The sequence below is a fragment of the Pagrus pagrus genome, assembly GCF_965226575.1.
Source record: "Pagrus pagrus genome assembly, chromosome: 8".
NCBI lineage: Eukaryota > Metazoa > Chordata > Actinopteri > Spariformes > Sparidae > Pagrus > Pagrus pagrus.
This window is the reverse complement of record NC_140192.1, coordinates 33484614-33511648: the sequence shown is the minus strand read 5'-3', so window position 1 is coordinate 33511648 and position 27035 is coordinate 33484614. Positions and strand designations below refer to the sequence as shown.

The 27035-nt window shown below is 42.2% G+C and overlaps 1 protein-coding gene across 3 annotated transcripts in view; it reads left to right on the top strand.

Annotated features, from left to right (window-relative positions):
- The window catches only part of fam189a2 (family with sequence similarity 189 member A2), a 63018-nt gene that overhangs the window by 5741 nt on the left and 30242 nt on the right, over positions 1-27035 (top strand). Inside the window, exons 2-7 of one of the 3 annotated variants that reach the window (XM_084360504.1) lie at positions 9647-9703; positions 15618-15728; positions 20628-20747; positions 21172-21279; positions 22844-22977; positions 23060-23195. In XM_084360504.1, the coding sequence (XP_084216630.1) occupies positions 9647-9703; positions 15618-15728; positions 20628-20747; positions 21172-21279; positions 22844-22977; positions 23060-23195 (666 nt within the window). The remainder of the gene's footprint in view (positions 1-9646; positions 9704-15617; positions 15729-20627; positions 20748-21171; positions 21280-22843; positions 22978-23059; positions 23196-27035) is intronic. The other 2 variants (XM_084360505.1, XM_084360506.1) reach the window with 2 other exon arrangements.

The window sequence follows — 27035 nt, the reverse complement described above, 5'->3', positions numbered from 1 at the left end:
AGATATTGCAAGTAGCTGTTGGAACTTGTTGGCATAGCAAATGTGAAATACCTCCAAACAGCTTACCCGTTGCCTCTCTCCATGCCTTGTTGGCTCCATGCATTAACTTGTGGAAAAAATCTGCAGCGTGTTGTGCCTGCTGTCGCATGACGTAATATGCGTTGCTCACATAGAATCGACGTGAAGCGATCAGCCTTACTTTTTGGAACCATTGTCACCGATACCTGATCTAGCTATTTAGTCAGTATCGGGGCCGATACCCACTATCAATATCAGATCGGTGGATCTCTACTTTTGATAGCTATCCACAAGCTTGTGGTAGTCCTCTGCCTGAATTTTTAACCACTCCTCTTGAGAGAATCTGTGAAGTTAACTAAATTTGTTGGCGTCCTGGCACAGACTCTTGTTTCTTCAGCACAGTCCACATGTTGTTGATGGGGTTCAAGTGAGGGCTTTGGGAAGTCCATTCCAAAACTTCAATTCTAGCCTGATTCTCCGCAAAAAAGTCACCAGCTAGTATCAGTCAGAATCACTCAGAAGATGTTAAGATGCTATAAAGCAAATTTGATTAACACAACAATTTTGGTGACTTTCTCTATCACCAAAATTGATCATTCAAGCTACTTTTTGTTTGTAAATGCTTGTACCAGCAGATTTGGTCACATTTTCAGAAGACCTGTAATAAATTCATTATTGAACCAAACTTTATGAATGTTTTTTTTGTAACAAAATACTGTGTTCCACTCATTCCATCACAGAAAAATGACAGTTGCAGAACTCATTGGAACTGAAGACTGCCATGATATACATGTTCCTCACAAGTGTATGTGAACTTTTGACCACAGCTGTAACCTCGAAACAGTAAAGAGATTAACATTACACATTTCTTCAAATTTTAAAGCAAGTTTAAGAACCCATTTGGATTGTTCTTAAATAAATGACAGAACCATGTGATATACTCTTTGGGGCTTGAATGAGTCAGGTGAACATAATTCCAGGGCTGAACTATTCATTATGCAGTAACTCTATGCCATGTGCAATGTGGAACATTGTGCTTTTTGACTGAACCAAAATGGAACCTTTTGGTCACAACCCAAAGAAGATATGTATGGACCCTAAAGGGAGAAGCTTTTAAAGAGAAGAACATTTTGCCAAATTATAATCATAGGGCTAGATTATGCTTTGGAATTATATGGTAGTTGGGGCACAGGAAATATTGTGCAAGGAAGATTGGATTCCACCAAATATCAAGAAATTTTAGATGCCATTGTTCAAAGGTCAGTTGAGGAGAGATTGGGCATTTCACCAAGATATTGATCCAAAGCATACTGCAATATAAACCATGAAGAACCTCCAGGGAAGACAGATTTAGGTTTTGGAATGGCCACCACAGGCCCCAGGTTTATTGAAAATCTGTGGAGATGTCAAACATGCCATGCATTTCAAGGAGAGTGAAGAATATTTCTGAGATAAAGGGGAAAATTCCAAAAGCAAGAGTTGAAAGACAAAGCTTGCTACAGGAAGCATTTGCAAGCCATTTTACCTGACCAAAGAGGAGAGACAAAGTAACAGTGCCCAAATTTGTGCACGCCACTGTATAGTTACTGCTGGTGTTTGGTCCTGGAACCAAACCAATATCTGACTACGGGTGGAGGTGGAAACTTTATTTGAAAATGTCTGTAACTAGGTATGCTGCTCGTGCAAACTCCCTTTCCTCTGTCTTAATTTGGCAGAATGAGTTTCCTTCTGCCTGGTTACATGGAAAAGATTGTGTCTGAACCGTGCATCTTAACAACATGAATCCCACTGGGCTCCTATCCCCAGGGTTTCCCCCAGTGTATTATAAGCCTGGCGGGCCGCCAGGTCTTACTTGCCCCCCCCGCCAGGCTAAGCATCGTTTATTTATTTTTTTTAAATCAGTCTTGTGCTCCATCAACACGTGATCAGGTGTCTTTTTCATCACCTGACAATGTCACAACTTCGTCGTGCATAACGGGACATGTCACGGACATCATGCTCATCAGACCGCTGCTTCACCAGCTGACCGAGAGGAACGCACCAAGTCGACGTAGACCTCGTAGTCGTTAACGTGAGCCGCCGTTAGCTGTTAGCATGTTGTCCCCTGCAGCGCCAGAGCTCCGGACTTTTGTGAGCCGAGCTGCTTTCACCAGATGTGAAAATGACCCAGCGTTTCATTTTTCAGCTCGTACGGTTCGCGTTTACACACGTTTGTTTTCTCTGGTCCAAACAGTAGATTACAGAGTATCTTTGGTAGATCCGTGATTGTCACGTTTCCATGACGACTGACCGGAAGCAGACGCGTGGTCTACGTGACTCCAGATTGTAAAAATCTCTGAGGAAAAAAATAAAAATCTCTGGAGACAACAGGCAGTTGTTTTTTAGTTTTTAGTGCAGACAGTTGATATTATTTATCTAAATAGTATTTTTATTATTTATTTATTGTTGTGGTTGGTTGAACAACATTTCAAGAGTGCAACCTGTAAGACCTGGTGTTACATAAATGTCTTATAATAACACATGATAATGATAATATTTTCATATTTCCAGTCAACTTTTAACATTGATCTTAAAGCCTTATGGAATCACTCCTTCTAAATTCTACTACTCCATTAATGAATCTGTTACCTATAGGGCCCTACATCAGTCAATGGTCAGGGTCAGGCCCCTGACACAAAAAAACACGCTTGGGCACTGTGGGGCCGCTGGTGGGCCACCCTACCACCGGGCTTAACAAGTTTTCTGGGGGAAACCCTGTATCCCTTTCCTTTACTCCTTCTACACAAGGATGATTTTTGCTGTTACACACTCTAGTGGCTTCATCTACCACTGCCAGCAACACCCAGCTATTCTTGTCATTCACCCAACCCAATACTCAGGTGTAGTCACATGTTGCTGTTTGCCTGGCTGATGCTCTTGATTCCTCCTTTACAACACCAGATGGATTCGCCCCTCCCTCACTAGGAGTTTGTCATTTTCTGCCTGAACTACGCCAACTCCCTCCTTGCTAGAGCCCCTGCTGCTTGCATCCAGTTCAAAACTCTGGTGCCAGCCTACAGGGCAGTGGAAGGAACTGCTCCGTCCTACCTCTAACCCATGGTCAAACCCACTTGTCTGGGGTCGTTTAGCCCTTTCATCACTCAGAGGACCCTGTGGTTGCTCATCTTGGTCAGACTCTTCTCCACAGTGGCTATCTATCCCTAGTCAGGATTGTAGGGTTACTGTCCATTAGGGCTGCAGCTATCCAATATTTTTATAATCGAGTATTCTACCGATTATCCCATGGATTAATCGAGTAATCTAATAAAAAATAATTTTGCATTATTAAACAACAATACCAAATAATGCATAACGAAAATGACAGGCCTGTTAAATAGACCAAGCAATGGGCTTTTATTCCTGAAAAAACATACAGGTATTTATTCCAACTATTCCCAACACCAGGAGTAAGGGTGTGTGTTTGCTTGTGCGTGAGGGAGAGTGAGAGAGACGAGCCGAGTGTGTGTGTGTGTGTGTGTGTGTGTGTGGAAAGGAGTTATTTGGTGTAAGCTATTACTCTCTTGCAATTCAACACGAATAAGTTTCCACATCGTAACATGATATCTAGTCATAGCGACATCAGGCTACAGCCTCTACATATACCATACGCTCTAACTAGCAATGGTAGGCTACGTTGAATTAGCTAACATCAATGTTTACGTTAGCTTGTGTCGGTGATGCTTGGTGAGCTGGTGTTAACAACAGGATGCTTTCGGTTCAGATTTTGAATCACTGTTGACGTGCTGTTGTGGTACGCCAGTTCTGCATTGCAGTAGACACATTGCACTTTGTTATCTTCTTTTTTAAGTGTGAAATGATCCCAAACTTTGGACCTTCTCTGTCTTTTACGGACAGTTTCTTGGCTCTCCGCCATCGCGCCCACTCAATTCTGAACGTAGTGGTGTGTGTCCGCAATAACAGTCCGTGTGGAAAAATTATCCCTGAGCTAAGCAGGCCACATAACGCGGGTGATAGGAATTAAACGAAGCCTCGAGGCAGAGAATTTGCTTCGACCATTTTTTGTAATCGAATTATTCGAGTTACTCGAGTAATCGTTTCACCTCTACTGCCCATCTTCTGCAGTAGGCTGAAACCAACCTTTCAGACTACCTCTCAACAAACCTTGTTTGCAGATGTTTCCTTAAAAAAATCTCTAAGCACATGTTCTGTAGCACTGAACATGCTTTTAATTATTTGTTCAAAAACAATACACTCAACAAAGACTAAGCTATGAAGTCTACTCTGCCTCCAGAAGACCTGCCACTGTCAGTTAGTCCTGCTGAGAGTGAATATAAATGAGGCTGCTGGTCCAGATAATATGCGTGGCCGTGTACAAAAAACGTGATGATCAGCTAGCTGATGTTATCACTGACATTTTTAACATCTTACTGACAGGAGTAACTGTTCCTCAGTCCTCAAAACAACCATCATCATTCCTTTACCTAAAAAGTCTGCCGTGTCTAATCTTAGTGACTATCGCTCTGTGGCTCTCACCCCCATCCTGATGAACTGCTTTGAGAATCTCATTCTCCAGCACATCAAAGACAACATCCATGCCAGCCTGGACCCTCACCAGTATGCTTTCAGAACCAACAGATCCACAGAGGATGCCTTATCTACTGCCCTTCACTCAGTCTTCACACACCTGGAGAATAATGCTGCATTCCAGATGCATGGGACACCACCCGCCCGGTGAAATGTCGCGAGACAGCTGGGAGATTTCCCACTTTACAACTCAGGCGGGTGGTGTCCCATGCATCTGAAATGCAGCATAAGAACAGCTATATCTGAATGCTGTTTGTTCAGCTCAGCATTCAACACAATCTCACCCATGAAGCTTATAGGAAGACTAAGCGCTCGGGTACAACACTAGCATATTGAGCGATGTCTCAGATCTTTAAAAAGACAGACAACTGTAAGACAATGACAAGGAGCATAACCAACCAAAACTGTAAAATTCAAAGATGCATGACAACATTTGGCCAATCATCTCTCTCAGTGCAAGGTACACACCTATGGAACTCTTTACCATCAGAAATTAAATCCCAAACAGAACTAAAGAGGTTTAGTGTGAAAGTTAAACATTGGCTTAAGCAGCAGCATAAATGTGAACATTAACTTCTCTCAAGTCATTGTCAATACAGCACTTTACTAATGTTTAATGCTAAATTTAACTTTTTTGTTTTAATCTGAAATTTATAACTGCAGCTGTGTTTATTTATTCATGGTACCTACTCACTGTATTATCCACTGTATTTGTATCATTGCATTTACTGTATTCAGTATATTTTATTCTATTCTAAAGCCTGACCAGGGACAAAGACTGCAAATTAGCTGAAGCTAGACGTCTTATATGCATCACATTTTCACATTTTCTGTGGCAATGTTGTATGTATCATCCCTGTTAAGTAAACATTAAATAAATAAATAAATAAATATTGGATATTGGACTTCCTCACAAGCAGACCACAGAGAGTTCTGATTGAAAGTCACACCTCCTCTACCCTAGTGCTCAACACCAAAGCCCCCAGAGCTGTGGTGTGCTCAGCCCCCTCCTGTTCACACTCTACATCCATGACTGCATTCCCAGACATAAAGACAACTCTGTTGTGAAGTTTGCGGACAACACCACCATCATCGGCCATATTATAAACAACGATGAGAGTTAATATCGGGAGGAAATCAACAATCTTGCATAGTGGTGCACAGAGAATAAGCTACTGCTCAACATCAGTGAAACCAAGGAGCTGATTTTAGAAAGGAGTAGACACAGACACAACCCTGTCTACATCACTGGAACTGAGGTGGAGCAGTTGAACAGTTCTAGGTTCCTTGGAATTACCATCACTGAAAACCTATCTTGGTCATCACACATCACCACCCTGGTAAAAAAAAACGCACAGAAAAGTCTGTTATTCCTATGGAAACTAAATTCCAAAATTCTGAAGAAAGAAAGTATCCTGACTAGAAACATTAAGGACAACCAGGACAGGAAGGCTGTGCAGCCGGTGATTAAAACTACCCAGAACATCATTGGTACCAACTACAGAGCAACAGTGACTATGGGCTCTGTGCAGACATTTCACTGCACCTAAGGACACTGAAAGATAACACCCACCCAGCAACAGTCTGTTCACCCTGCTGCCATCAGACTACAGAGCAGCTTCATTCCCCAGGCTGTGAGACTCCTAAACTCATCCTCAACAACAACACCCTGTTTGAGTGACTTTCCTCTTCTAACAGGTGTGCTTCTGTATGGGAATCTTAGAAAAAAGCTGACATTGAGGACAAAACACATCCGATACTTACAGTTACAATGACATAATTAAAACTGCAAGCAGTGATGAACGGGCCCTCGCAGTCCACGTGTTTAGGGGCATGTTCATGTAACAACTTCCGTTGAGGAATCAAAAGTGAAGGCAGTCAAGCTGTTGTTTCGTCATTTAGCAATAAACGCGCCACCTATTGGCCAATGTGCACCAAATTTTGCACAAACCGTCATGGGGCCATGGAACACAATTAGCAAAAGTTTTGTGGTAATGGGAGTGTATTTGGTGAAGATATGCAAGACTGTCTGTTTGACCACAATGTGCAGGAAATTGTAGTTTTATATTTTGGGCTTTTTTGGGACTATCAAAAATGTTTTAATAACTTTTTGTCAGGCGTGTCCACAGATGCCACATGCAAAGTTTGGTGCAAATCGTTGAAATAGCCTAGGAGGAGTTCGGAAAAGTATGTTTTTCATTTTTGGCGATTTTGCAATGGAAATTAAGCGTGGCCTACATCACACAATTCAGCTGAATTCAGGGAGCACGTAGATATAAGGTTTAAGACTGTGCAAAATATTATGTGGGAGTTATTGGGCAAAAACGTTTTTGTCTTAAAAATAAAGCCACCTGCTGGTCATTTTTGGTGTGTGAATTACAGGGGCCAGTCTATACCACCCCTATGAATTTTGTTGACATAATTATTATGGTGTGGGCACTGTGCCAAATATAAAATTAGACTGCCACCAGGGCGCCACCTAGTGTCGGATTGGTAACACCTTCATCAGCTATCCTCAGGAGGGCATTGGCAATGAGTGTACCAAGTTTTGCGTTAATCCGACCAACCGATGTCAAGATATAAATTACTTCAATTTAAAGGGCGCCACCTAGTGGTTATCTGTCAAAATTTTGAACAGAGCCATAGGGTCTCATGGGGAAGTAGTTACCTGAGTTTCATGTCATTTGGACACACCAATGTGGAGATATGCAACACTTCCTGTTTTGACCCAAATCTACAGGAAGTTGTTATTTAATAACTTGAGTATTCTTTGGAATATCAAAATTCTTTTTATAACTGCTTGTCAGGACTATCCCCAGATGCTGTGTGCAAAGTTTGGTGCAAATCGGTGAAATTGCCTTGGAGGAGTTCGAAAAAGTAGGTTTGCAACATTTTGCAGAAAAAAACTGAGGTTTTTGAATGTGCGACAAAGTATATGGGAGTTATAAGACAAAACGCACTTTCCTTGATTATAGCACCACCTAGTGGTGGACGTTCACGACGACCATAGATTATAACATTTTTCGCCAAGCCAAATGTGTTTGCCAAATAAAATTGCGTTTTCATCCATGTTCAGGCAGTGAAAAATGCGATCATTTGGGCAGAAGAAAAATAATCATTACAAAAACAATAGGGATCTTGCAGGTTTCCTGCTCAGGCCCTAATCATTCGAAAAACAATAGGGACCTCGCAGGTTTCCTGCTCGGGCCCTAATAACCTACATTTACACACAATAACTACCTGTGGACAGTGCTGTTACAATTCAAACACGGTTCAAAAAACTACAGAACAGTCTCATTACTTCATATAAGTTAAGAGGGAGAAAACACATTATCTTTTAAATGTGAGTTTGACGCCTTCAAAGTAACAAAAAGTAGTTAAATGCTATTTTAATAATGCTAGATTTTTATCTTAAGTACTGCAATAAGCTACATTTAGTTAGATATGCATATATGCATAATTTTGTATAGTACTGTTTTGAATTATTTACATACAGGTGAAACTCGAAAAATTTGAATATCGTGCAAAAGTTCATTTATTTCAGTAATTCAACTTAAAAGGTGAAACTAATATATTATATAGACTCATTACGTGCAAAGTGAGATATTTCAAGCCTTTATTTGTTATATTTTTGATGATTATGGCTTACAGCTTATGAAAACCCCAATTCAAAATCTCAGAAAATTAGAATATTACATGAAATCAATAAAACAAGGATTTTAAATACATCAATATGGCGTGGCATGGATGCTATCAGCCTGTGGCACTGCTGAGGTGTTATGGAAGACCAGGATGCTTCAATAGCGGCCTTCAGCTCTACTGCATTGTTTGGTCTCATGTCTCTCATCTTTCTCTTGGCAATGCCCCATAGATTCTCTATGGGGTTCAGGTCAGGCGAGTTTGCTGGCCAATCAAGCACAGTAATCCCATGGTCATTGAACCAGGTTTTGGTACTTTTGGCAGTGTGGGCAGGTGCCAAGTCCTGCTGGAAAATGAAGTCATCATCTCCATTAAGCTTGTCTGCTGAAGGAGGCATGAAGTGCTCTAAAATGTCCTGGTAGATGGCTGCGTTGACTCTGGACTTAATAAAGCACAGTGGACCAACACCAGAAGATGACATGGCTCCCCAAATCAACACCAGACTGTGGAAACTTCACACTGGACTTCAAGCAACTTGGATTGTGTGCCTCTCCATTCTTCCTCCAGACTCTGGAACCTTGGTTTCCAAATGAGATGCAACATTTGCTCTCGTCAGAAAAGAGGACCAGTTCTTTTTTTCTTTAGCCCAGGTAAGACGCTTCTGACGTTGTTTGTTGTTCAGGAGCGGCTTGACAAGAGGAATACGACATTTGAAGCCCATGTCCAGGATCCGTCAGTGTGTGGTGGCTCTTGATGCAGTAACTCCAGCCTCAGTCCACTCCTTGTGAAGCTCCCCCACACTTTTGAATAGCCTTTTCCTGACAATCCTCTCCAGGCTGCGGTCATCCCTGCTGCTTGTGTGCCTTTTTCTTCCACACTTTTCCCTTCCACTTAACTTGTGTTGTGCTTTGATACAACACTTTGAGAACATCCAACTTCTTTTGCAATGACCTTTTGAGGCTTTCCCTCCTTGTTGAGGGTGTCAATGATGGTTTTCTGCACAACTATCAGGTCAGCAGTCTTCCCCATGATTGTGAATTCTACTAAAACCAGACTGAGAGACCATTTAAAGGCTCAGGAACCCTTTGCAGGTGTTTTGGATTAACTAGCTGATTAGAGTGTGACACTTTGAGCCTACAATATTGAACCTTTTCACAATATTCTAATTTTCTGAGATTTTGAATTTGGGGTTTTCATAAGCTGTAAACCATAATCATAAAAAATATAACAAATAAAAGCTTGAAATATCTCACTTTGCATGTAATGAGTCTGTATAATATATTAGTTTCACCTTTTAAATTGAATTACTGAAATAAATTAACTTTTGCACTATATTCAAATTTTTCGAGTTTCACCTGTACAATGTTGCAACACATAAACATTTTTTCTCTCTATGTGTTTTTAGGTTATTCTGTCAGGCATCGTAGGCCTCACAACGTGGAGAAGGCCAATGCTGCTACTGGTAAGGAACTTGGCTTTGGTTCCTTCTACAAAGAAGTGATTACATTGTGTTTTGTTGTGTTGCTGTTGAAATCCAATAGTAAAAGGAACAGTTGGATTCAACTATCACCTAATTATTGGTGTCAACCATGTTCCATGGAGGGCCCAACAGTGTGGAGGCTACCAGGACTCCATCCTCTGATCAGCACTACTTCAGTTACAAGGGAAGAAGTCACCAGTACAATCACCTATTGAGGTCCCTTTTGTACCTCAGTTGCAATGAAAATCTGCTCTTTGTGTCACATGATTGGTCAAAGAAAACTCTCCTCTGGTTGAAGACGTAGAAAAAGATGTTCGAACCATGGACATTTAACAATATGTATGTCACCATAACGAAAAGCTGCAATCTTTTCAGAAAACAATGCAACATGAATGCGTGGATTCATGTTGAACTACTGTTCTGTTAAAATCGTTGTAGTCAATTTCGCAAAAACCCATCTGCACCGCAAGTACAGATTGATACTACAGCAAACACTCCTTGAGCAGCTACTGTCACAAATCCAACATTAGAGCAGTCAGTGTATCTGTATCTGAAATGTACCTGCTGTCAGACCAATACAGAAAAATGACTTGTTTTGCTTTTTTTTGATACATTTTTGCAGATTTCTGCGGTCACCACTGTCCTTAGTAGCAAATACATTGTAGCATTAGCAGTAACTAAATCCAGCCCTGACATGGCTGTAGGAGAGTGAACAGTAAACAGTGACACTGAGATCAACCAGATCAAATGACAAGCAGAAACACTGGCTTACACTCTGCATTGTTTCCTGTCAGTACCTTGTATATGTGAAGATAATTCAAATCCAGTGTGGTAAGAGTGGAATCTTTGGACTCTCTTGGCATTTATAATAGAAAAACACAAATTTATGAGGAGATAATTACCAAATATAAATTCATCGAATGGCTATTGCTGTGGCAAATGTCAATCATAAATAGTAAATCAGAGTTAGACTTAATGAAAGCCTTATAACTTGTCATCAGACAACACCTGAAGACAAAACTGCCAGACAGCCAGTTTGAATGTGTTGGGACCTGTTGACATGGGGAGGATCTAGATGTGATAATCATACAGATTGGGAAAACAGCACACTTTCAGACAGTCTTTCCTCAAAGGCATTCACAGTGTTTGCGCTCAGCTGTACAAATGAAGCTTACTCACCATGTATTTTCTTGTCTCAACACATCTAGCCAATCCCACCATGAAGTGGGTATGATGGTCTGATTGCCAGTTTCAGAAATCACAGACAGTCCCCCAATTCAAACGACAGAAAGGTGTGGGTGCCATCTGACAAGCTCCTCTACTGAAGCATACTGACAGACTGAGTGACTTGAAAGTAGCTCAGTATTTTGTGAAATTAGCTTTTTGGAAATGATTCTGTCAAGCAGACAGTTCTTTGAGTAAAAGTCGAGGAAGACTGAGTTCAGTTTGTGGACAGTGATGAAATTTAATTTGGACTGAGCTTCGTGGATCCTCTGGCATTTAAGAAAAGATGTAATAAAAGATGTAGAACACAGAGAGAGTCCACTGCTACCAGACAGTGCTTGCTGGCCTGTGATTGTGTATCATGCCAAAGTCAAAGCTGGATATGTGAGAGATTGATTAGGTTATTGATTACGTGGAGTCCCACACTCTCCCAGCATTGCCAAGGGGTGTTGTAATGGAAGTTTTTCTTCTTGGATCCATTATCTGTCTTGAATAAACTTCCTTAGTAAAGAGGAAAGATTTGTCAGCTTATTCATCATGGTCTGTAGTGCTCAGTGGGTCAGAGGAACGTTTATCTGCAGATTCTTTGAAAAAATGTCTTGACAATGAGTCCTAAAGTAATCACTGTTGCAATCATGAGCTTTTGTAACACAAGTATGGATTTAATTAGTGATTTGGATGAAAAATCAGTAGCACAAAATAAACAGGCTGACATACCAGGAATACGACTTCTGCTAATAAGAAGGTGTAAAGCTTAGTGTAGCACTGTGCTTCACAAGAATCCAAGCACATCAGAAGTGTTAACTAAAAGTTACATCTACTCGTCAACACATGAACTCTCAAATTCAAACTTGGTGTTCTCTGTATTGAGACCTACTGAGACAGAGCCAGACATCAAACAACACAAGAGTTGCAGACTATAAAACAGCAACCCACATGAGCATTCTAGCTAACGTCTCTTTATCTATAAAACAAAGATACAGGTCGACACTACTTCATCTACATTTGAAAATGTTATTTTTGTGTGAGGATAACTTGCATCCACAAATAAAAGTGTTTCTAGGTGGCTTTAGTAGAGACCTCCATGACAGTGAAACACTTAACAACATAAAAGCTTCTAAACATCATCTTCTTTGCCCTCTTTTCAGTTAGCAAACACCAGAATTGTGCAGCACAGCCAACATCTGTTAAGAGTGAGGTAGACAGCCAACTGATAAAATCATCTCCATGGTTGCTAGGCAGAGTGACAAAATCATTATAAATATAGATTAATGACAACAGCTGTGCTGTATGATCACCTTTGACAAATGTTTAAAATGTGTGATCACAGAAAGGAGATGCCGTTACAAATGTAACTGGCTTCATGTAGACTTACTCAAAAATCTCTCAAACAACCAGTTGGCAGGCAGAAAGCTAATTGATTCATCAGCTGTAGCACATTAAACCTCTTAAAGCAACATCATGTAACCTTTTTTACCTTAAAACAACAGTAGGATCACAGCGTTACATACATGTTTACTTCTGTTGAGTCCCAACGGACCAGGAAATGGGCCAGTTGGGTCCTGGTACTTGGTCCGACACGATACCAAATCGTAGTCTTCAATGACTTAGACTTAGACTTAGACTTTTCTTTATTGTCATTCAAAAGTACACCTCACAGTGCAGATCAGAACAACATTTTGTTGCATTTGGCTCAGTATAGCACATGATATTGACAGCAGCAAGTATTTACAATAAATAAATAAAATAAAAACTGTACACATAAATACTATATAAAATATAAAAATATATATTGCACAATGTGTATTATTATATCGCACAGTCAAAGTGAAGCAGTCCTGAGTGGGTGTGTGAGGGAGGATGGGGGGGATTTTATTTTGTGTTCAGCAGTCTTATGGCTTGTGGGAAGAAGCTGTTATGGAACCGGGCTGTTCGGCTTCGAAGGCTGCTCTTTCCAGAGTCTAGCAGCAAGAACAGACCATGGTGGGGGTGGGAGGTGATGTTATAAGCCCTGGTCAGGCAGCGTTTCTTTGCAATGACTTGGATGGGAGGAAGAGAAGTCCCGATGATTTTCTCCGCTGTCCTCACCACCCTCTGCAGGGACTTCCAGTCAGAGGCATTGCAGGCTCCTGACCAGACAGGGATGCAGCTGGTCAGTATGCTCTCTATAGTGCCTCTGTAGAAGGTGGTCAGAATTGGAGGGAGGAGATGTGCTCTCTTCATCCGGTGCAGAAAGTGCATGCGCTGCTGAGCTCTCTTTACAAGAGCTCCAGTGTGGTGGGACCAGGTCAGAGTGTCTGTTATCTGCACCCCCAGGAACTTGGTGCTGCTGACTCGCTCTACTGCTGTGTCGTTGATGAGGTTGTTGATTTTTCACCAGTCCACAAGGTGTTTCACCTCCTCTCTGTAGGCCGTGTCGTTGTTATCACTGATAAGGCCCACTACTGTTGTGTCATCCGCAAACTTCACGATGTGGTTAGTAGTGGACCTGGCACAACAGTCGTGGGTCATCAGGGTGAACAGCAGCGGGCTGAGGACGCAGCCTTGAGGGGAGCCGGTGCTCAGGTAGATGACACTGGCCAGTTTGCTCACCAGCTGCTGCGGGATGATGGTATTTAATGCTGAGCTGAAGTCCAGAAACAACATTCGTACATTTGTGTTCTTCCCTTCCAGATGTTCTAAGCTTGGGTGGAGTGCAGAGGAGATGGCGTCCTCTGTGGAGCGCTTAGGCCGGTAAGCAAACTGGTACGGTTCTAATGTTTCGGGGAGTCTGGAGACAATGTGGTCCTTTACCAGCCTCTCGAAGCACTTCATCATGATCGGAGTGAGTGCTAGGGGGCAGTAATCATTGAGGGAGGAGATTGTGGGTTTTTGAGGCACAGGTATAATTGTAGCAGTCTTTAAAAATGTTGGTACCACAGCCTGGATCAGCAAGGTGTTAAAGATGTCTGTGAGAACCCCTGCCAGCTGGTCAGCACATTCCTTGAGCACCCGTCCTGGTATGTCGTCCGGGCCTGCTGCTTTCTGGGTGTTTACTCTCCTCAGGGTTCTACGGACATCAGCTGTGTCCAGGCTGAGTGGCTGCTTATCTGGGTGAGGAATAGATTTCCTCGCAGTAGTGGTGTTGAGTTCCTCAAACCTTGTTTAGGAAGTTGATGTTGTCGTCGCAGGGGGTAGGAGAAGCTTTGTAGTCTGTGATGACTTGAATACCCTGCCACATTCGTCTGGTGTTCGTGGGGTCGTGGAAAAAGTCCTGTACTTTCTGACCATGAGCATGCTTTGCAACCCTTATGGCATGGTTCAGGTTGGCTCTAGCTGTTCTAAGTGCCACTATGTCACCAGATATGAAAGCAACATTCCGTGTTTTCAGCATTGTACGTACCTCTCTGGTCAGCCAGGATTGTATGCAGGAATTAGCATCACAGAGAGATGGTCTGAGGAGCCAAGGCGGGGGTGGGGTGCAGCCCTGAATGTCTTTTTGATGTTACTGTAGGCCAGGTCCAGCATGCTCTCTCCCCTGGTTGCAAAATCCACATACTGATGGAAGTGAGCAAACACAGTTTTCATCTTGGCCTGATTAAAGTCCCCTGCCACAATGAAAACTCCCTCTGGGTGTGTAGATTGCAGTCCACTGATGGAGCAGTATAGAATATTCAGGGCTTCTCTGGTGTTGGCACTGGGGGGAATGTACACTGCTGTGAGGATGATAACAGTGACAACAATGACAACAATGTAGGCTGGAGTCAAGAAATAAGCTCAAAGATCACTGGAGAGGAGCAGCGTCTGGTCAAAAGGAGTTTATTGGGTTCTACAAGACAGCAACACTAATTAAGAGTGAGTTCAGACCTGGAAGCAAACTAAACAAGTTCTCTCTGCGCTCCTGCTTTTATGCTGAAGGGTCTCCACCTATTTCTTAAACACCCTCCCTGAGGGCCAATTCTAACGGTGGATGACATTGCCTGTATTCTACACAACAGTAACTCAGGATTATACTTGAACACACTGTAGTTCTATCCAACACTTCAAGATACAAGTTTTCAAGACATAACATTGTTACTATGTAATGAGTATTGTTTGAACTGCGCACCTTCATCACTGATAAATTGTTACAGACCTGGGATTTGTATGTATGACTGATGTTACACTCAGAAACTGTGGTGGGCACTAAATCACACAAAATCCCAATTTCTACATAATGTTGCTTTAAACAGCTTACCTGCAAAATGTCAGCATTGGAATTTTTAGCTGGTCGCTGCCAGGTGTGGTCATTTTCCTTCAACACCACTATGGTCTGTCCTCCAGTGTGAGCTGTGGTTCTGCTCCTGTTGGCACAGCTGTTTGTCAGAGACACACACCGGCCCACATACTCAGGGCTTTGAGACATTCTGCTCCTCTTTACATTTAAAAATATATTAACAATAAATTAGAAAAAAAAACTTTGGTGATTTCAGATGGTCTTTATTCTAATCTAATGTCTGTCATCTCATCTCTGTGACACATTTCATCTTACTGTAAATGTTTTGTCACTGTCACTCACCGTTTGATTTCATCATGCTGAATGAATATTTGTTACAGTATATGTCAACAGGGTGAGACACAACTGTTCAAACCCAATAATCCATCTTCCCTTCCTTCTGTCACACACCCCCTCCCCCCATCCCTCCATCTTCAGGTCAATGTGTTTGTCCTGCTGTCTGTGGTGTGTGTGCTCCTTAACCTCGCTGGATTCATCCTGTGCTGCCAGGGAGCCCAGCTGGTTTCCAGTATGACCAGCTGCCGACTGGTGAGGCTGTTACCTGTTGGTGTCTGTCTGGTTTTGGTCTCATCTGTAGATCCTCTGTATTCTCCTGCTGGCTTCCCTCTATTCCCTCTGTGAGAAGTCAGCTGGAAATGACATCTTGAGCATCATGCTGTCAAAGAATCTAATTTTTCCATCACTTTATAGTCACATTGGATGGAAAAATGCATTGAGTATCAGTGGCTTTTAATTATGTGTGTGTGTGTGTGTGTGTGTGTGTGTGTGCGCGCGCGTGCGTGCGTATGAAGGTATATCAATGTCAAAACAACCAGAGAGATGCGCAGCAACGGGTGTGTGCACGCATGAGAATTTTGTTATGCGTGCGTGCGTGCGTGCGTGCGTGCGTGCGTGCGTGCGTGCGTGCGTTGTTACGTGCAGACTGTATTTCACGCGTAACAAGAAGCTGCATGCGTACGAAGCAGCGTGCGCACGTCTGTCTGTCACTGTTTGACAAATGTTGTCACGCGTTCACACACGCGTGCGGTCGCAGTTTCTGATGTGCGACCGGAAGTTGATCTGCACCGTGCGCAACACACCGCGTACGTGAACGCCTCGCGTAGTTGTTCTGTGTTCCATGTTCATCCAGTAGATGAAGCCATCGATCCAATACGAGATACAGACATACAGGCTTTTACATGACATGATTCATTTGTTCCATGAAGACAGAGAAAGAGTTCTGTTGCTGTTTCTTTTACTTTGTTTCTCACATAAGACACAAAATCAGTGACAAACATTTGTAAGTTAACCACGCCCCCTGCAGGTAATCACTTCATTGAGAACTGCTGGGACCGCTGGAGAGGTGCGTTAGGTTTGTGCACCTGAACAGCTGCAACACACTCCCAGGACTTTTGTTGGGAGGGGCGGGGGAAGCACGCACTTTTATCAATGATCCACCGTCCTGGTCCCACCGAGGACTCGAGCAGCAGCGTTTTTTATACATACATATATATATATATATATATATATATATATATATATAAATAACAAAAAAAACACTTCTCCTCCTTCTCATTCTTCTTTTATAATTCTGGCAGCAGTGTCTGGCTCACTGCTGCCTCCCCTGGTTGACGACACTTCAATAAAATGAAAAGGCCAACTACGCGAGGCGTCTAAGTACGCGGTGTGTTGCGCACGGTGCAGATCAACTTCCGGTCGCACATCAGAAACTGCGACCGCACGCGTGTGTGAACGCGTGACAACATTTGTCAAACAGTGACAGACAGACGTGCGCACGCTGCTTCATACGCACGCAGCATCTTGTTACGCGTGACATAGTTTGCGCACGTCATTTCCGCCTACATGTGAGCGTGTGACAAAAATGTTCAATTATCTTCATGCGAGCGTTAATGCGTGCGTTCGCATAAAAACGCATGAATGTTACGCGTAGTCACTACGCGTAGTGTGATTACCGGCGTGCAGCAGTCATACGCGTGAACGTGCGTGTGAACGGGGGACCATTATAAGTCAATGGGGAAACTACATTACACGTCAGGCGCTGCTTGCTGCGCAGGCGTCAAAGCACGCGCGTGTGACACGTTCAGTTGATAGGTGCGCACGCATTATGACACGATTCTACCGCCATAGTTACGCGTGACATAGTTTGCGCACGTCATTTCCGCCTACATGTGAGCGTGTGACAAAAATTTTCAATTATCTTCATGCGAGCGTTAATGCGTGCGTTCGCATAAAAACGCATGAATGTTACACGTAGTCACTGCGCGTCGTGTGATTACCGGCGTGCAGCAGTCATACGCGTGAACGTGCGTGTGAACGGGGGACCATTATAAGTCAATGGGGAAACTACATTACACGTCAGGCGCTGCTTGCTGCACAGGCGTCAAAGCACGCGCGTGTGACACGTTCAGTTGATAGGTGCGCACGCATTATGACACGATTCTACCGCCATAGCGTGCGTGCGTGTGTGTGTGTGTTAGAGAGATAATTCATATATTGTGAAATAATCCACTAATAATCTCTACCCTGTTGTGTTGATTAACAGATCAAAACTGTGGCCACATTTAATAAGGCTTCAGCAGTGGTGTATGCACTTCAGTGAAAAACAATCAGAAGAGACATGTGAACAGAGGATGATTATGTTTTCTGCTGGATTCACTAATGTTTTGCAATTTAGCTGGGAAAGTTCTTTGCCTCTGAAGACCAGATATAAACATTATCAATTATTACCAATGGCATTTACAACATGAAAAGAAACAAGCATTAAATAACAAAAATACTAATATTAGATATGTAACACAATCACATCTCCGACATGGTGTTCTGCTTTGAGCTCATCCAGCTTGGATTTGAACTGGACCACAGATGAACTGTAGAATCACTGCAGACATGAACTCAGCATTAACATCAGTATCAACACTTTCTCCACCTCCACATGCTCCACTCTGAGCTGCTGTAATAATGATAATGATGATAGTAATAATAATAATGATAAAGACCTGCTCTGTATGAAAACCTAGTTGTTATTAATATGTATTAAACTTTTGATCACACACTGTACTGGCTGTGTGTATTAATATGTGTGCAGTGTGTCACTGGGGTCATCGTGCAGCTCCACAGCACTGCAGTCTGTGCATCAACCACAGGAAGCTGACTTGGTTGCAGGACATGTGATGAGTGTTGTTCAGGTCGGAGCTCCTCTGTGACCCTTTGACCTCTCCGGCTGTCGTGTTGTCTTTCCTTCCTCTCTGAGCCGGTTTCCTCTCCAGCGTGTCTTTCTTCTCGCTCAGTTATTCAGCTGTACTTGTGTCCATTTGTACCGTAGAGGTGGTTGACTGTAGGAGTAGTCGGGTTGTGCGGTGGTTTACACTGTGCTCTATAAATGGTGGCAGTGTGAGTGTTGGGCTCTATTTTTATTCTGGTGCAGATCAAGTGCAGTTCTCCAAAAGTAGCTTCCTCATCTGGCGTAAATAGATACAGTATTTTCTTCAGCAATTAAAATTTCACTGACTCAATGCTTGTACAGAAATAACGTTAGGGGCATAGTTTTATTATTATTATTATTATAACCATCTCTACCAAGGAGGTTTTCTCCTGTGTCCATTTGTCTGTCTGTCCGTTGGTTGGTTTGTCAGCAGGATTACATGGATTTCTACAGAACTTGGATTGAGGATGGGTCTCAGCCCAGAACAGACCCCAGTAACTTCTGGTGCAGATCTGGATAAAAGGTTTTTTCTCACCTTCTTTAACATTATAGGGCATTTTACAACATTGAATGGATCATAATGTAAAAAATCAGGTGCGAGTGTGAGTGAGCACTGTGTGATGTGGATCCTGATACAAATCTGTATCTTGTGGTTTTGAATATGTTTTCATAGAGGGTAGTCTTTTTTCAGCCACTATATAGAAACAAATAGGAACAGGAACCTGCTACTAGCACTAATGTGCAACTGAGACAGTATTTTAGTATAATTTTGTTTCTTCTTATATCAAACTACTGTTGTCCTAGTGGTTGGCTGTTACATATCTGGTGACTGTAAATAATGGTTAAGTAGTTATGGGTCGTTTAACATTTTGCACAATATAAAGTTGGTGGTTTTAATCTGTGTATGTATCATCATAGATTTTGGATTTAGTTATATCATGTTTCCTGGATTTTAAAAACTGCATTACAGTAAAGTGATGAAATTTCCTGAACTTACCAGACTGTTCTACTTGTCTTAATTGGGGCTATCAATCCACTAAAATATTTAATCGTGATTAATCGCATCATGGCCCATAGTTAACTCGTGCTTAATCACAAATTAATGGCACATTTTTTAACTGTTCTAGATGTACCTTAAAGGGATATTTTTCAAGTTTGTAATACTCTTCAACATGGGGGTGGACAAATATGCATTCTGCAAATGTATGTTTATTATTATTGCAACAATCCAAAACACTGACAGATACTGTCCAGGATATTCTCAAGAATAACCTCAAAGGTGCTGCATGCTCCAAAAATATGCTGAAAGCAAAACATGACAAACTCAAGTCCAACAAGCAGCAACAGATGGACACACTGACCTGAATGTAACATTCCTCAGTAATACTAACACAATGTAGTGTCCAACTGTACACTGTAAAGGTTCACTGAACAATGTTAATCAACCTGCAAGCTGCAGCCACACATTTAGCCATCACGGTTGTTCAGGCATCGCTGTTGCAAACTATCAGTGTGGTCTGAGAGGAGGAGGACTCTCTGCATCAGCTGTGTGCTTGGCCAGCAGGTGGTATTTGAGACTGAATGTACTCTGGTGGTAACTGAGTTCACATCGACAGTAAATGTTAATACATTTTTTTCTTGTGGAAAGAACCATCTGGCAGAGCTTTGAAGCTGAACTTCACATTCAAAAGACCCTTTTCTTTGACAGCCCTAGTTTTAATACTTGCCTTTCCCCACTTAGTCATTATATCCACTATTAATTATATTTATAATATAATTATGAAATGTTATTGTATTATAATTCTTTATAATTATTATCTACTTTTAACCACCATTATTGAACTCAAATCTCATTGTGTTGATATTTTGTGAAAGTACCAATAGTCATCTGTACATTATTGTGTCAGTATGGATATGAAGGGATTTGGTAAAAATATTGTGATATTTGATTTTGCCGCCAGGTTAAAGGTCAAAGGTGTCACTAGAATAAGATGCAACCTGATGGGGACGTTCAACATACACAGCAAGATTAATCCTCATCTTTCTGGGAATTTTGAATCAAGAAATGTTTCAAATCACATTGAAATAACCCTCTTTGTGTGTGTGTGTGTGTGTGTGTGTGTGTGTGTGTGTGTGTGTGTGTGGGTGTGTGTGTGTGTGTGTGTGTGTGTGTGTGTGTGTGTGTGTGTGTGTGTGTGTGTGTGTGTGTGTGTGTGTTGCCTCAGAGTGAGGCTGGAGATGTGTGTTACTGCTGCTCTCTCTCCCCCAGCACCCAGTGTCCTGAGGAGAAGATGCTGGAGCTCCACCCTGCTCACTCCTGCAGCACCATGAGGATCCTGCTCAAGGTGCTCCTCCACACACACACACACACACACTGCTGAGTATATACATTGAGCTGTAGGTAGGAGCACACGTTTAGATAGTCACGTGTAAAAATGCAGTATATTGCAGTATAACTGACGAGTCTGATGTATGTAGGGGTGTGTGTGCTGGTAGCAGGCCGGTGAACAGTGTGGACAGCCACGTGTAATCTCACTGTGCTCTGACACATCAGAGGCTGCACATTTATCAACGTGTCGTGCTGCCTTCAGGTGACTGCAGAAGCTTTTGTACTGTATAATAATGATATTGTAAGAAGCCAGAAAAAGATGAGATGAGATGAGATGAGAGTCTTGTGAGGTCTGCTCTGAATACTGACAACAGATTGTGGCTGTAGCTGTGTGCATGCTCTGTTTTTAAATGATCTGATTGTGTTTCTGACTCTCACAGAAAGTGCTGTTTGCACTGTGTGCTCTGAATGCTCTGACCACAGCTGTGTGTCTCATGGCAGCTGCCCTCAGATACCTGCAGATCTTCACTGCAAGAACACCCTGCATGGTATGATCACATTCCGGTCAGGCTACTGCAGCAAGGCTAATGCTGTAGGACATCACCTATAATGGGACAGTGTCGTAGACTGCTGCTCAGACATGTCAGAATAACAATTAGGATGTGAGATCATGATGTGTTCATATCCAGAGTTTTACCTCCAGTGAAATGTGTATTCAATATGGACTCACTAAATACTGAACAAAAAACTGCTGTCTACTGAAAATATTCAGAGCATATGCACAAAATGTTCTGTGTTTAAATAGTGTTAAAACTTTCTTACTGAGACACAGAGTAGCAAATGAAAAGTATCTGTTTATTGTCATGTGTATCAGTCCATTATTAGGCTCTAGTGTTTCAGAGGAATGTTTTGAAGCGTCCCACTCGATCCCAGCAGCAGACGGAAGGTTCAGACATATTCATGAGGTAACTACTATTACTGCTGTGTCCAGTGAACCTTTTAGGCAGTTTGTACAATACAACCATAATAAAAGTGGATCTGGCAGCTAGAGATTGGTCACTGTGTGGCAGATTATTAATACAAAAAAGTTTAAACATACTTTATCGCAGAGAGAGAGAGAGAGAGAGAGAGCCCTCTTGTGGACGAGAGATGCACTGTGATAAAAAGCCGTCTCAGTCCGTCTTCCTCTTCTCAGGACTGAGGGAGGTAAACTGTTACAGTGCTGTTGCTGTAGTAAACAGCTTCTGAATACAGTGCTGTATCCTTGTATAAGTTTACATTTAAGCAGTCTTGGCAACATCATGTAGGTCACACAATATTAGGTTTTTAATATCCTGTCTATAACTATTTATTTGACATATTTCCCATCAACAATGTGGCTGTTGATATATTCACTTGCCGAACAGCTCCATGTGGCAAAGAGCCAGCTGAAGTAAACCCTGGAGCTGAAACCGTTCATTAAGACGGCAGAGGCCGACCAAATGATGGTCCTCCCCTCAAAACCCAGCGCTTAACATCGCACGCCTGATCTGGTCTGAATGAGGCCCATTCTCACTTATTACCATGTTGTATTGTTTGTCGACGTGCGTCGTTTGATTTATAGGCAGTTCTGAGTCCACAGACATTATAGAGACATTACAGTCGTATTGATCTTCTCGTTTCACTCTCTGGAAAAAAAACCAAAAACAAACAAACAAACATTTTCCAAGATGTTGAAGTGTTCCTTTAATAACCCATAATGCACCAGGCAGCCTCACCAGATCACATCAGCTTCATTATATCAATATTTAGAATAGATTTTTGACCCTAGAAACACTGTGCGCTGTAGCTGTCCCCATCATTTCACATGTCTTCATCAGTAGAAGGAGTTGCCAAGTTTTCCAGTAACATCTCTATTTTTTAAGCACTAGTTGTGTTTGTTGGTGTAAAACCTGAGAGAAACTGTGACCCTCAGCTTTTGAGAGCATGCAGATGTTATTAGTGACGCCATGTGTACATCATGTCCACCTGCCATGTAACCAGACGTTACCCTGTGTGTGCCTACAGAAGTGCATCTGATATGATAACTTAATAACATGATGTGTGATGTCACGTGTCCCTGCTCTGTGATAGGACGAGGCCAGGGCCACAATGGGAGAAAGGGAGGAGCCTGCTCAGGTCCCAGACCCAGATGAGTTTGTGGCTCCAGCCCCTCCCCCCTCCTACTTCTCCACTTTCTACTCATACACACCCCGTCTGGCCCGCCGGTAACACACACACACACACATATTGTGTTTTATCTTGGTGGTGGACCATGATGACTCACTCAGTAGTGTGTTGTGTGTTCAGGATGCTCGGGGACAGTGTGATTCCTCTCCCTCATATCTACGGGGCTCGGATCAAAGGGGTGGAGGTCTTCTGTCCATTAGACCCTCCACCTCCATATGAGGCTGTCGCTGGAGGCTCCACCGATGCAGTAACACAGGTACACTTCATATTAGCATTACATCGGCTAACAGCTCCACTGTTGCTGGATTTTTGAGGCCGATACTGAGTTACAAAAATCTGACAGACATATTAGCTGTCATTTTAAAAAAAAATGTTAACACTTGTCAAAGATACAAAATGTCTTGCAGGAAGCTGCAACATCTGAGATTTTCATCTTTTACACACATTTTACTGTTTTAGTCCCCGGCTGAAAACTGTGGATTATTTCTGCATCTTGTCTTATCTTTGATGCGAATACTTGCAATCAAGATTTGTGATGAATTAATAAAAAAACAGAATTTAGATTGGCCTGAAACATTTTAGTTACAGGATACATTAAAAAAATTCTGCAAATCAGAGAGCTCATTACAGAACAGTCATCGATTTGATAGATTTTTTTTTTTTTAATACAAAGTTTTAAGTTTAAACCACACAAAAAAAAACAGACAAACGATGTACAACAAAATAAACAGAACAAAACAAGACGAGACAAAACAAAGCGATACAAAACAAACTGCCAGCCCACAGTACTATAAACATGAGAAAATTACAGTTATACATGTCAGTCCACATACTGAATCGAGAGTACAGAGGTAGATTTTAAAGTCCAAGACAGAGTCCAGAGAGCCGGGATCAAGAGAGGTCAAGGAGAGGCTTGGTTGTACAAAGTACAATGCAAACAGTACAAAACAAAATGAGACAGAATAATATCGTCCAGTGTAACTAATCAAGGGGATGAAGTTTATCACTTCGAATGTATGCAATAAAGGGTCTCCAGACTTCAAGGAACTTGTGGTGAGTGTCTGACAGAGTATATCGAATTTCTTCCAGGTAGATACAGGAAACCATATCACTCAACCATTTTTTAAAACAAGGAGAGGAAACTGATTTCCAATCTCTAAGGATAACCCGTTTAGCTAGGACCATACCAAGCATGAGGGCTTGTTGTAGTGATGAGGGAAGAGTGAGAGAAAAGTTGGAACAGCCCAATATTATCAGAAGACTGTCAGGGATCAACTGTTTACTATATATAACACTGTACAAGTAGAACATTTCATCCCAAAAGATCCTTAGCTTAGGGCAGGAACAGAAAAGGTGACCCAGAGTCCCGTCATCTGATTTGCATTCATCACAGGTAGCAGAAACAGAGGGAAAGATCCTATTCAGTCTGGTCTTGGAAAAATGTAGCCGGTGGATGACTTTAAACTGAATAAGTTGAAGTCTAGCATTGATAGAGCAAGATTTGATCCTATTCAGTCCCTGGGCCCACAGCACATCCGAAATCTTATCACTGGTGTCTGATACCCAGGCTTCTTTAATATGGAGAGAAGGGGCTGCCAAACTAAAAAGATTAACGAATTGAGAGATCAAGCGTTTAGAGGTGGGAGGTTTGGTCATAAGCTCATAAAAGATGTGTTGTTCAAATGTTCAAAATGAGGGATCGACTGCCTAACAAAATTTCTGACTTCATCGAAAAAAGTGGCTGGAAGGGAGACCAAATTTTGCCTGCAGATGAGCGAAAGACGCAAAGTGGTCGTTAATGTAAAGATCTATGATGGCGATCAAGCCTTTGTCGGACCACTGTACAAAAGCAGCATCCATCGTGCCTGGTTTAAAACAAGGATTCTGACAAATAGGGGCGTAGGTAGACAGTCCGGGAAGATTCAGCACACCCTTAATCTGTTTCAAAATCTTAAATGTGTTACGCATAACATAATCATCCTTAAAACATCTAAAAGGCAGATTTAGTTTGGAGAATAGAATGGCTGCTAAGGAGGCACCTGCACGCACTGAAGCTACATGAGTCTCAATTACAGGCATATTTGGATGGAGGGAGCCAATCTGCTCTGCCGCAGCTTCAGAGTGACTCCAAAAAACCAACGCTCTGGCATTACAGGCCCAATAGTAATGACGGAGGACAGGGAGGACCGAGGCCTCCCTCAGCTGTGGATGATGATGGAATAATGATGCCTTAGAGATACGAGAAGGTTTGTCTGCCCAGATGAAGGGAATAATGATGGAATCTATCATCTTAAAGAAAGAGGCTGTAAGATATATGGGTATGTTTTGAAAGAGATGCATACATTTGGGAAGAACTACCATCTTTATTTATTTATTTATTTATTTATTTATTTCGGCATGTTATTAGACAGTCATCATCACACATCATCTTAGTTAAAATCAGGTAGTACACATGGCCGAAAGGGAAAGCGGGAGAAGCAGATGCTTATCTAGTCCCGCCCCCGTTACCCACAGAATACATTATTTCCACAAATTATATTTCTTTTGTATTTTGACATACATGTTACAGCAGCATGCAGTGAACAGAGCTGCAGTCCAGCTCTAGACAGTCAACAGACTACGTTTGTGTCTGCACAGTGTCTATATTAGTCCATCATGAGTGAACGACAGTCTCTACTTGTTGCCTGGAGTGTAACACGGTCATAGGGTGGTCCAATCGATATAGGTTAGTTTCAGTTATTTGGTTGTTAACTGGGATGGTGTGAGAGCCCGTATTGCCGTCTTTATTCATCCATCTCTTCTGGAGCTTTCGCCGCGCTTAGCTTCACCAAGACCTCTCGATTAGAAGCCACGTCTGCTCGCATCTTTCCCATGTACTCGCAAATTGTGGAGATGCCAGATCGCATCTCCACCACAGCACTCCGAGTTTTGGCGTTGTCAGCCCTCACACTGGTCTGCTCGGCAGCGATCTTTCTCAGCTTCCGAAGTTGCATGAACATTCCATATCCCAGGGAGAGCATTCCGATTGTCATGAACGTGAATATGTACACGTCCTCAACGTCCTCTATATCCATTGCGGCAAGGCACACGACTCTCCATTTTCCCCATCCATCCATTGTGTAGCCGGCCATGAAGGTCCCGTCCGGGCATGTAGGCTCACCAGTACCAGTACGCCTTGTTGAGAACAGTCTGTCGATTGCATTCAGTGACCAGTTTAGCAACTCCATCATGGACCAATTGATTCTCCTTTGTGTCTCGATTAACAGAGTCAGTTGAATTCTTCACACAAGTGGATATTTGTACTTTTCAGTGTCAGCTATTGTTTGGGTACAGTTGGTTCTTGTTTATTCTTCCCTGTAGTCTCAACTTAAAAAGGAGCTTTGGATTCCTGGTGATGTTGATCCCAAGATACACAAAGTACTCGGTGGAAACTTTAAATGGTAAACTGTTGAGGAAGGCAGAGTCGAGCCCATCAGACAGAGGCATAAACAGAATTTTTTCCCAATTAATGGTAAAACCAGAGAGCTGTCCAAAATTCTTTATAAGACTTAAAAGTGGACTGAGAGACACCCTAATGTCTGACAAAGTCAGGATCACATCAATTACATCTATATGTTTTTTATAGAATTCTATTATAATTCAAAGCCATCAGGGCCACAAGCTTTACCGTTGGGAAAGGAGCGAATGGCCGTTTGTATTTCCTCTTGTGTGAAATCAGAATCCAATTCTAGCTTAGCGGCTTCACTGAGAGCTGGAATGTTCAATGAATTGAGAAAATCATCGAGATCGGAGTCAGTGGGCTTAGATTTGGAGGTATACAACTGACTAAAAAAGTCAAAAAATCTGTCATTAATCAGTTTAGGATCAGTTATCAATTGTCCAGTGGGAGAAGAAATTTTATGTATTGCCCTGTCAGCCTGTACGCCTTTTAACTGTCTACCAAGTAATTTGTCAGGCTTATCGCCTAGCTCGAAGTGTTTTTGCTTAAGTTTACGGATATAGTTTCCAACCTGTTCTCCCAGCATCTGATTATACTCGTATTTTATCTTCAGGATGGCGCTGAGGGTGTCTTCATCGTTTGTATTGCGATAAGTGT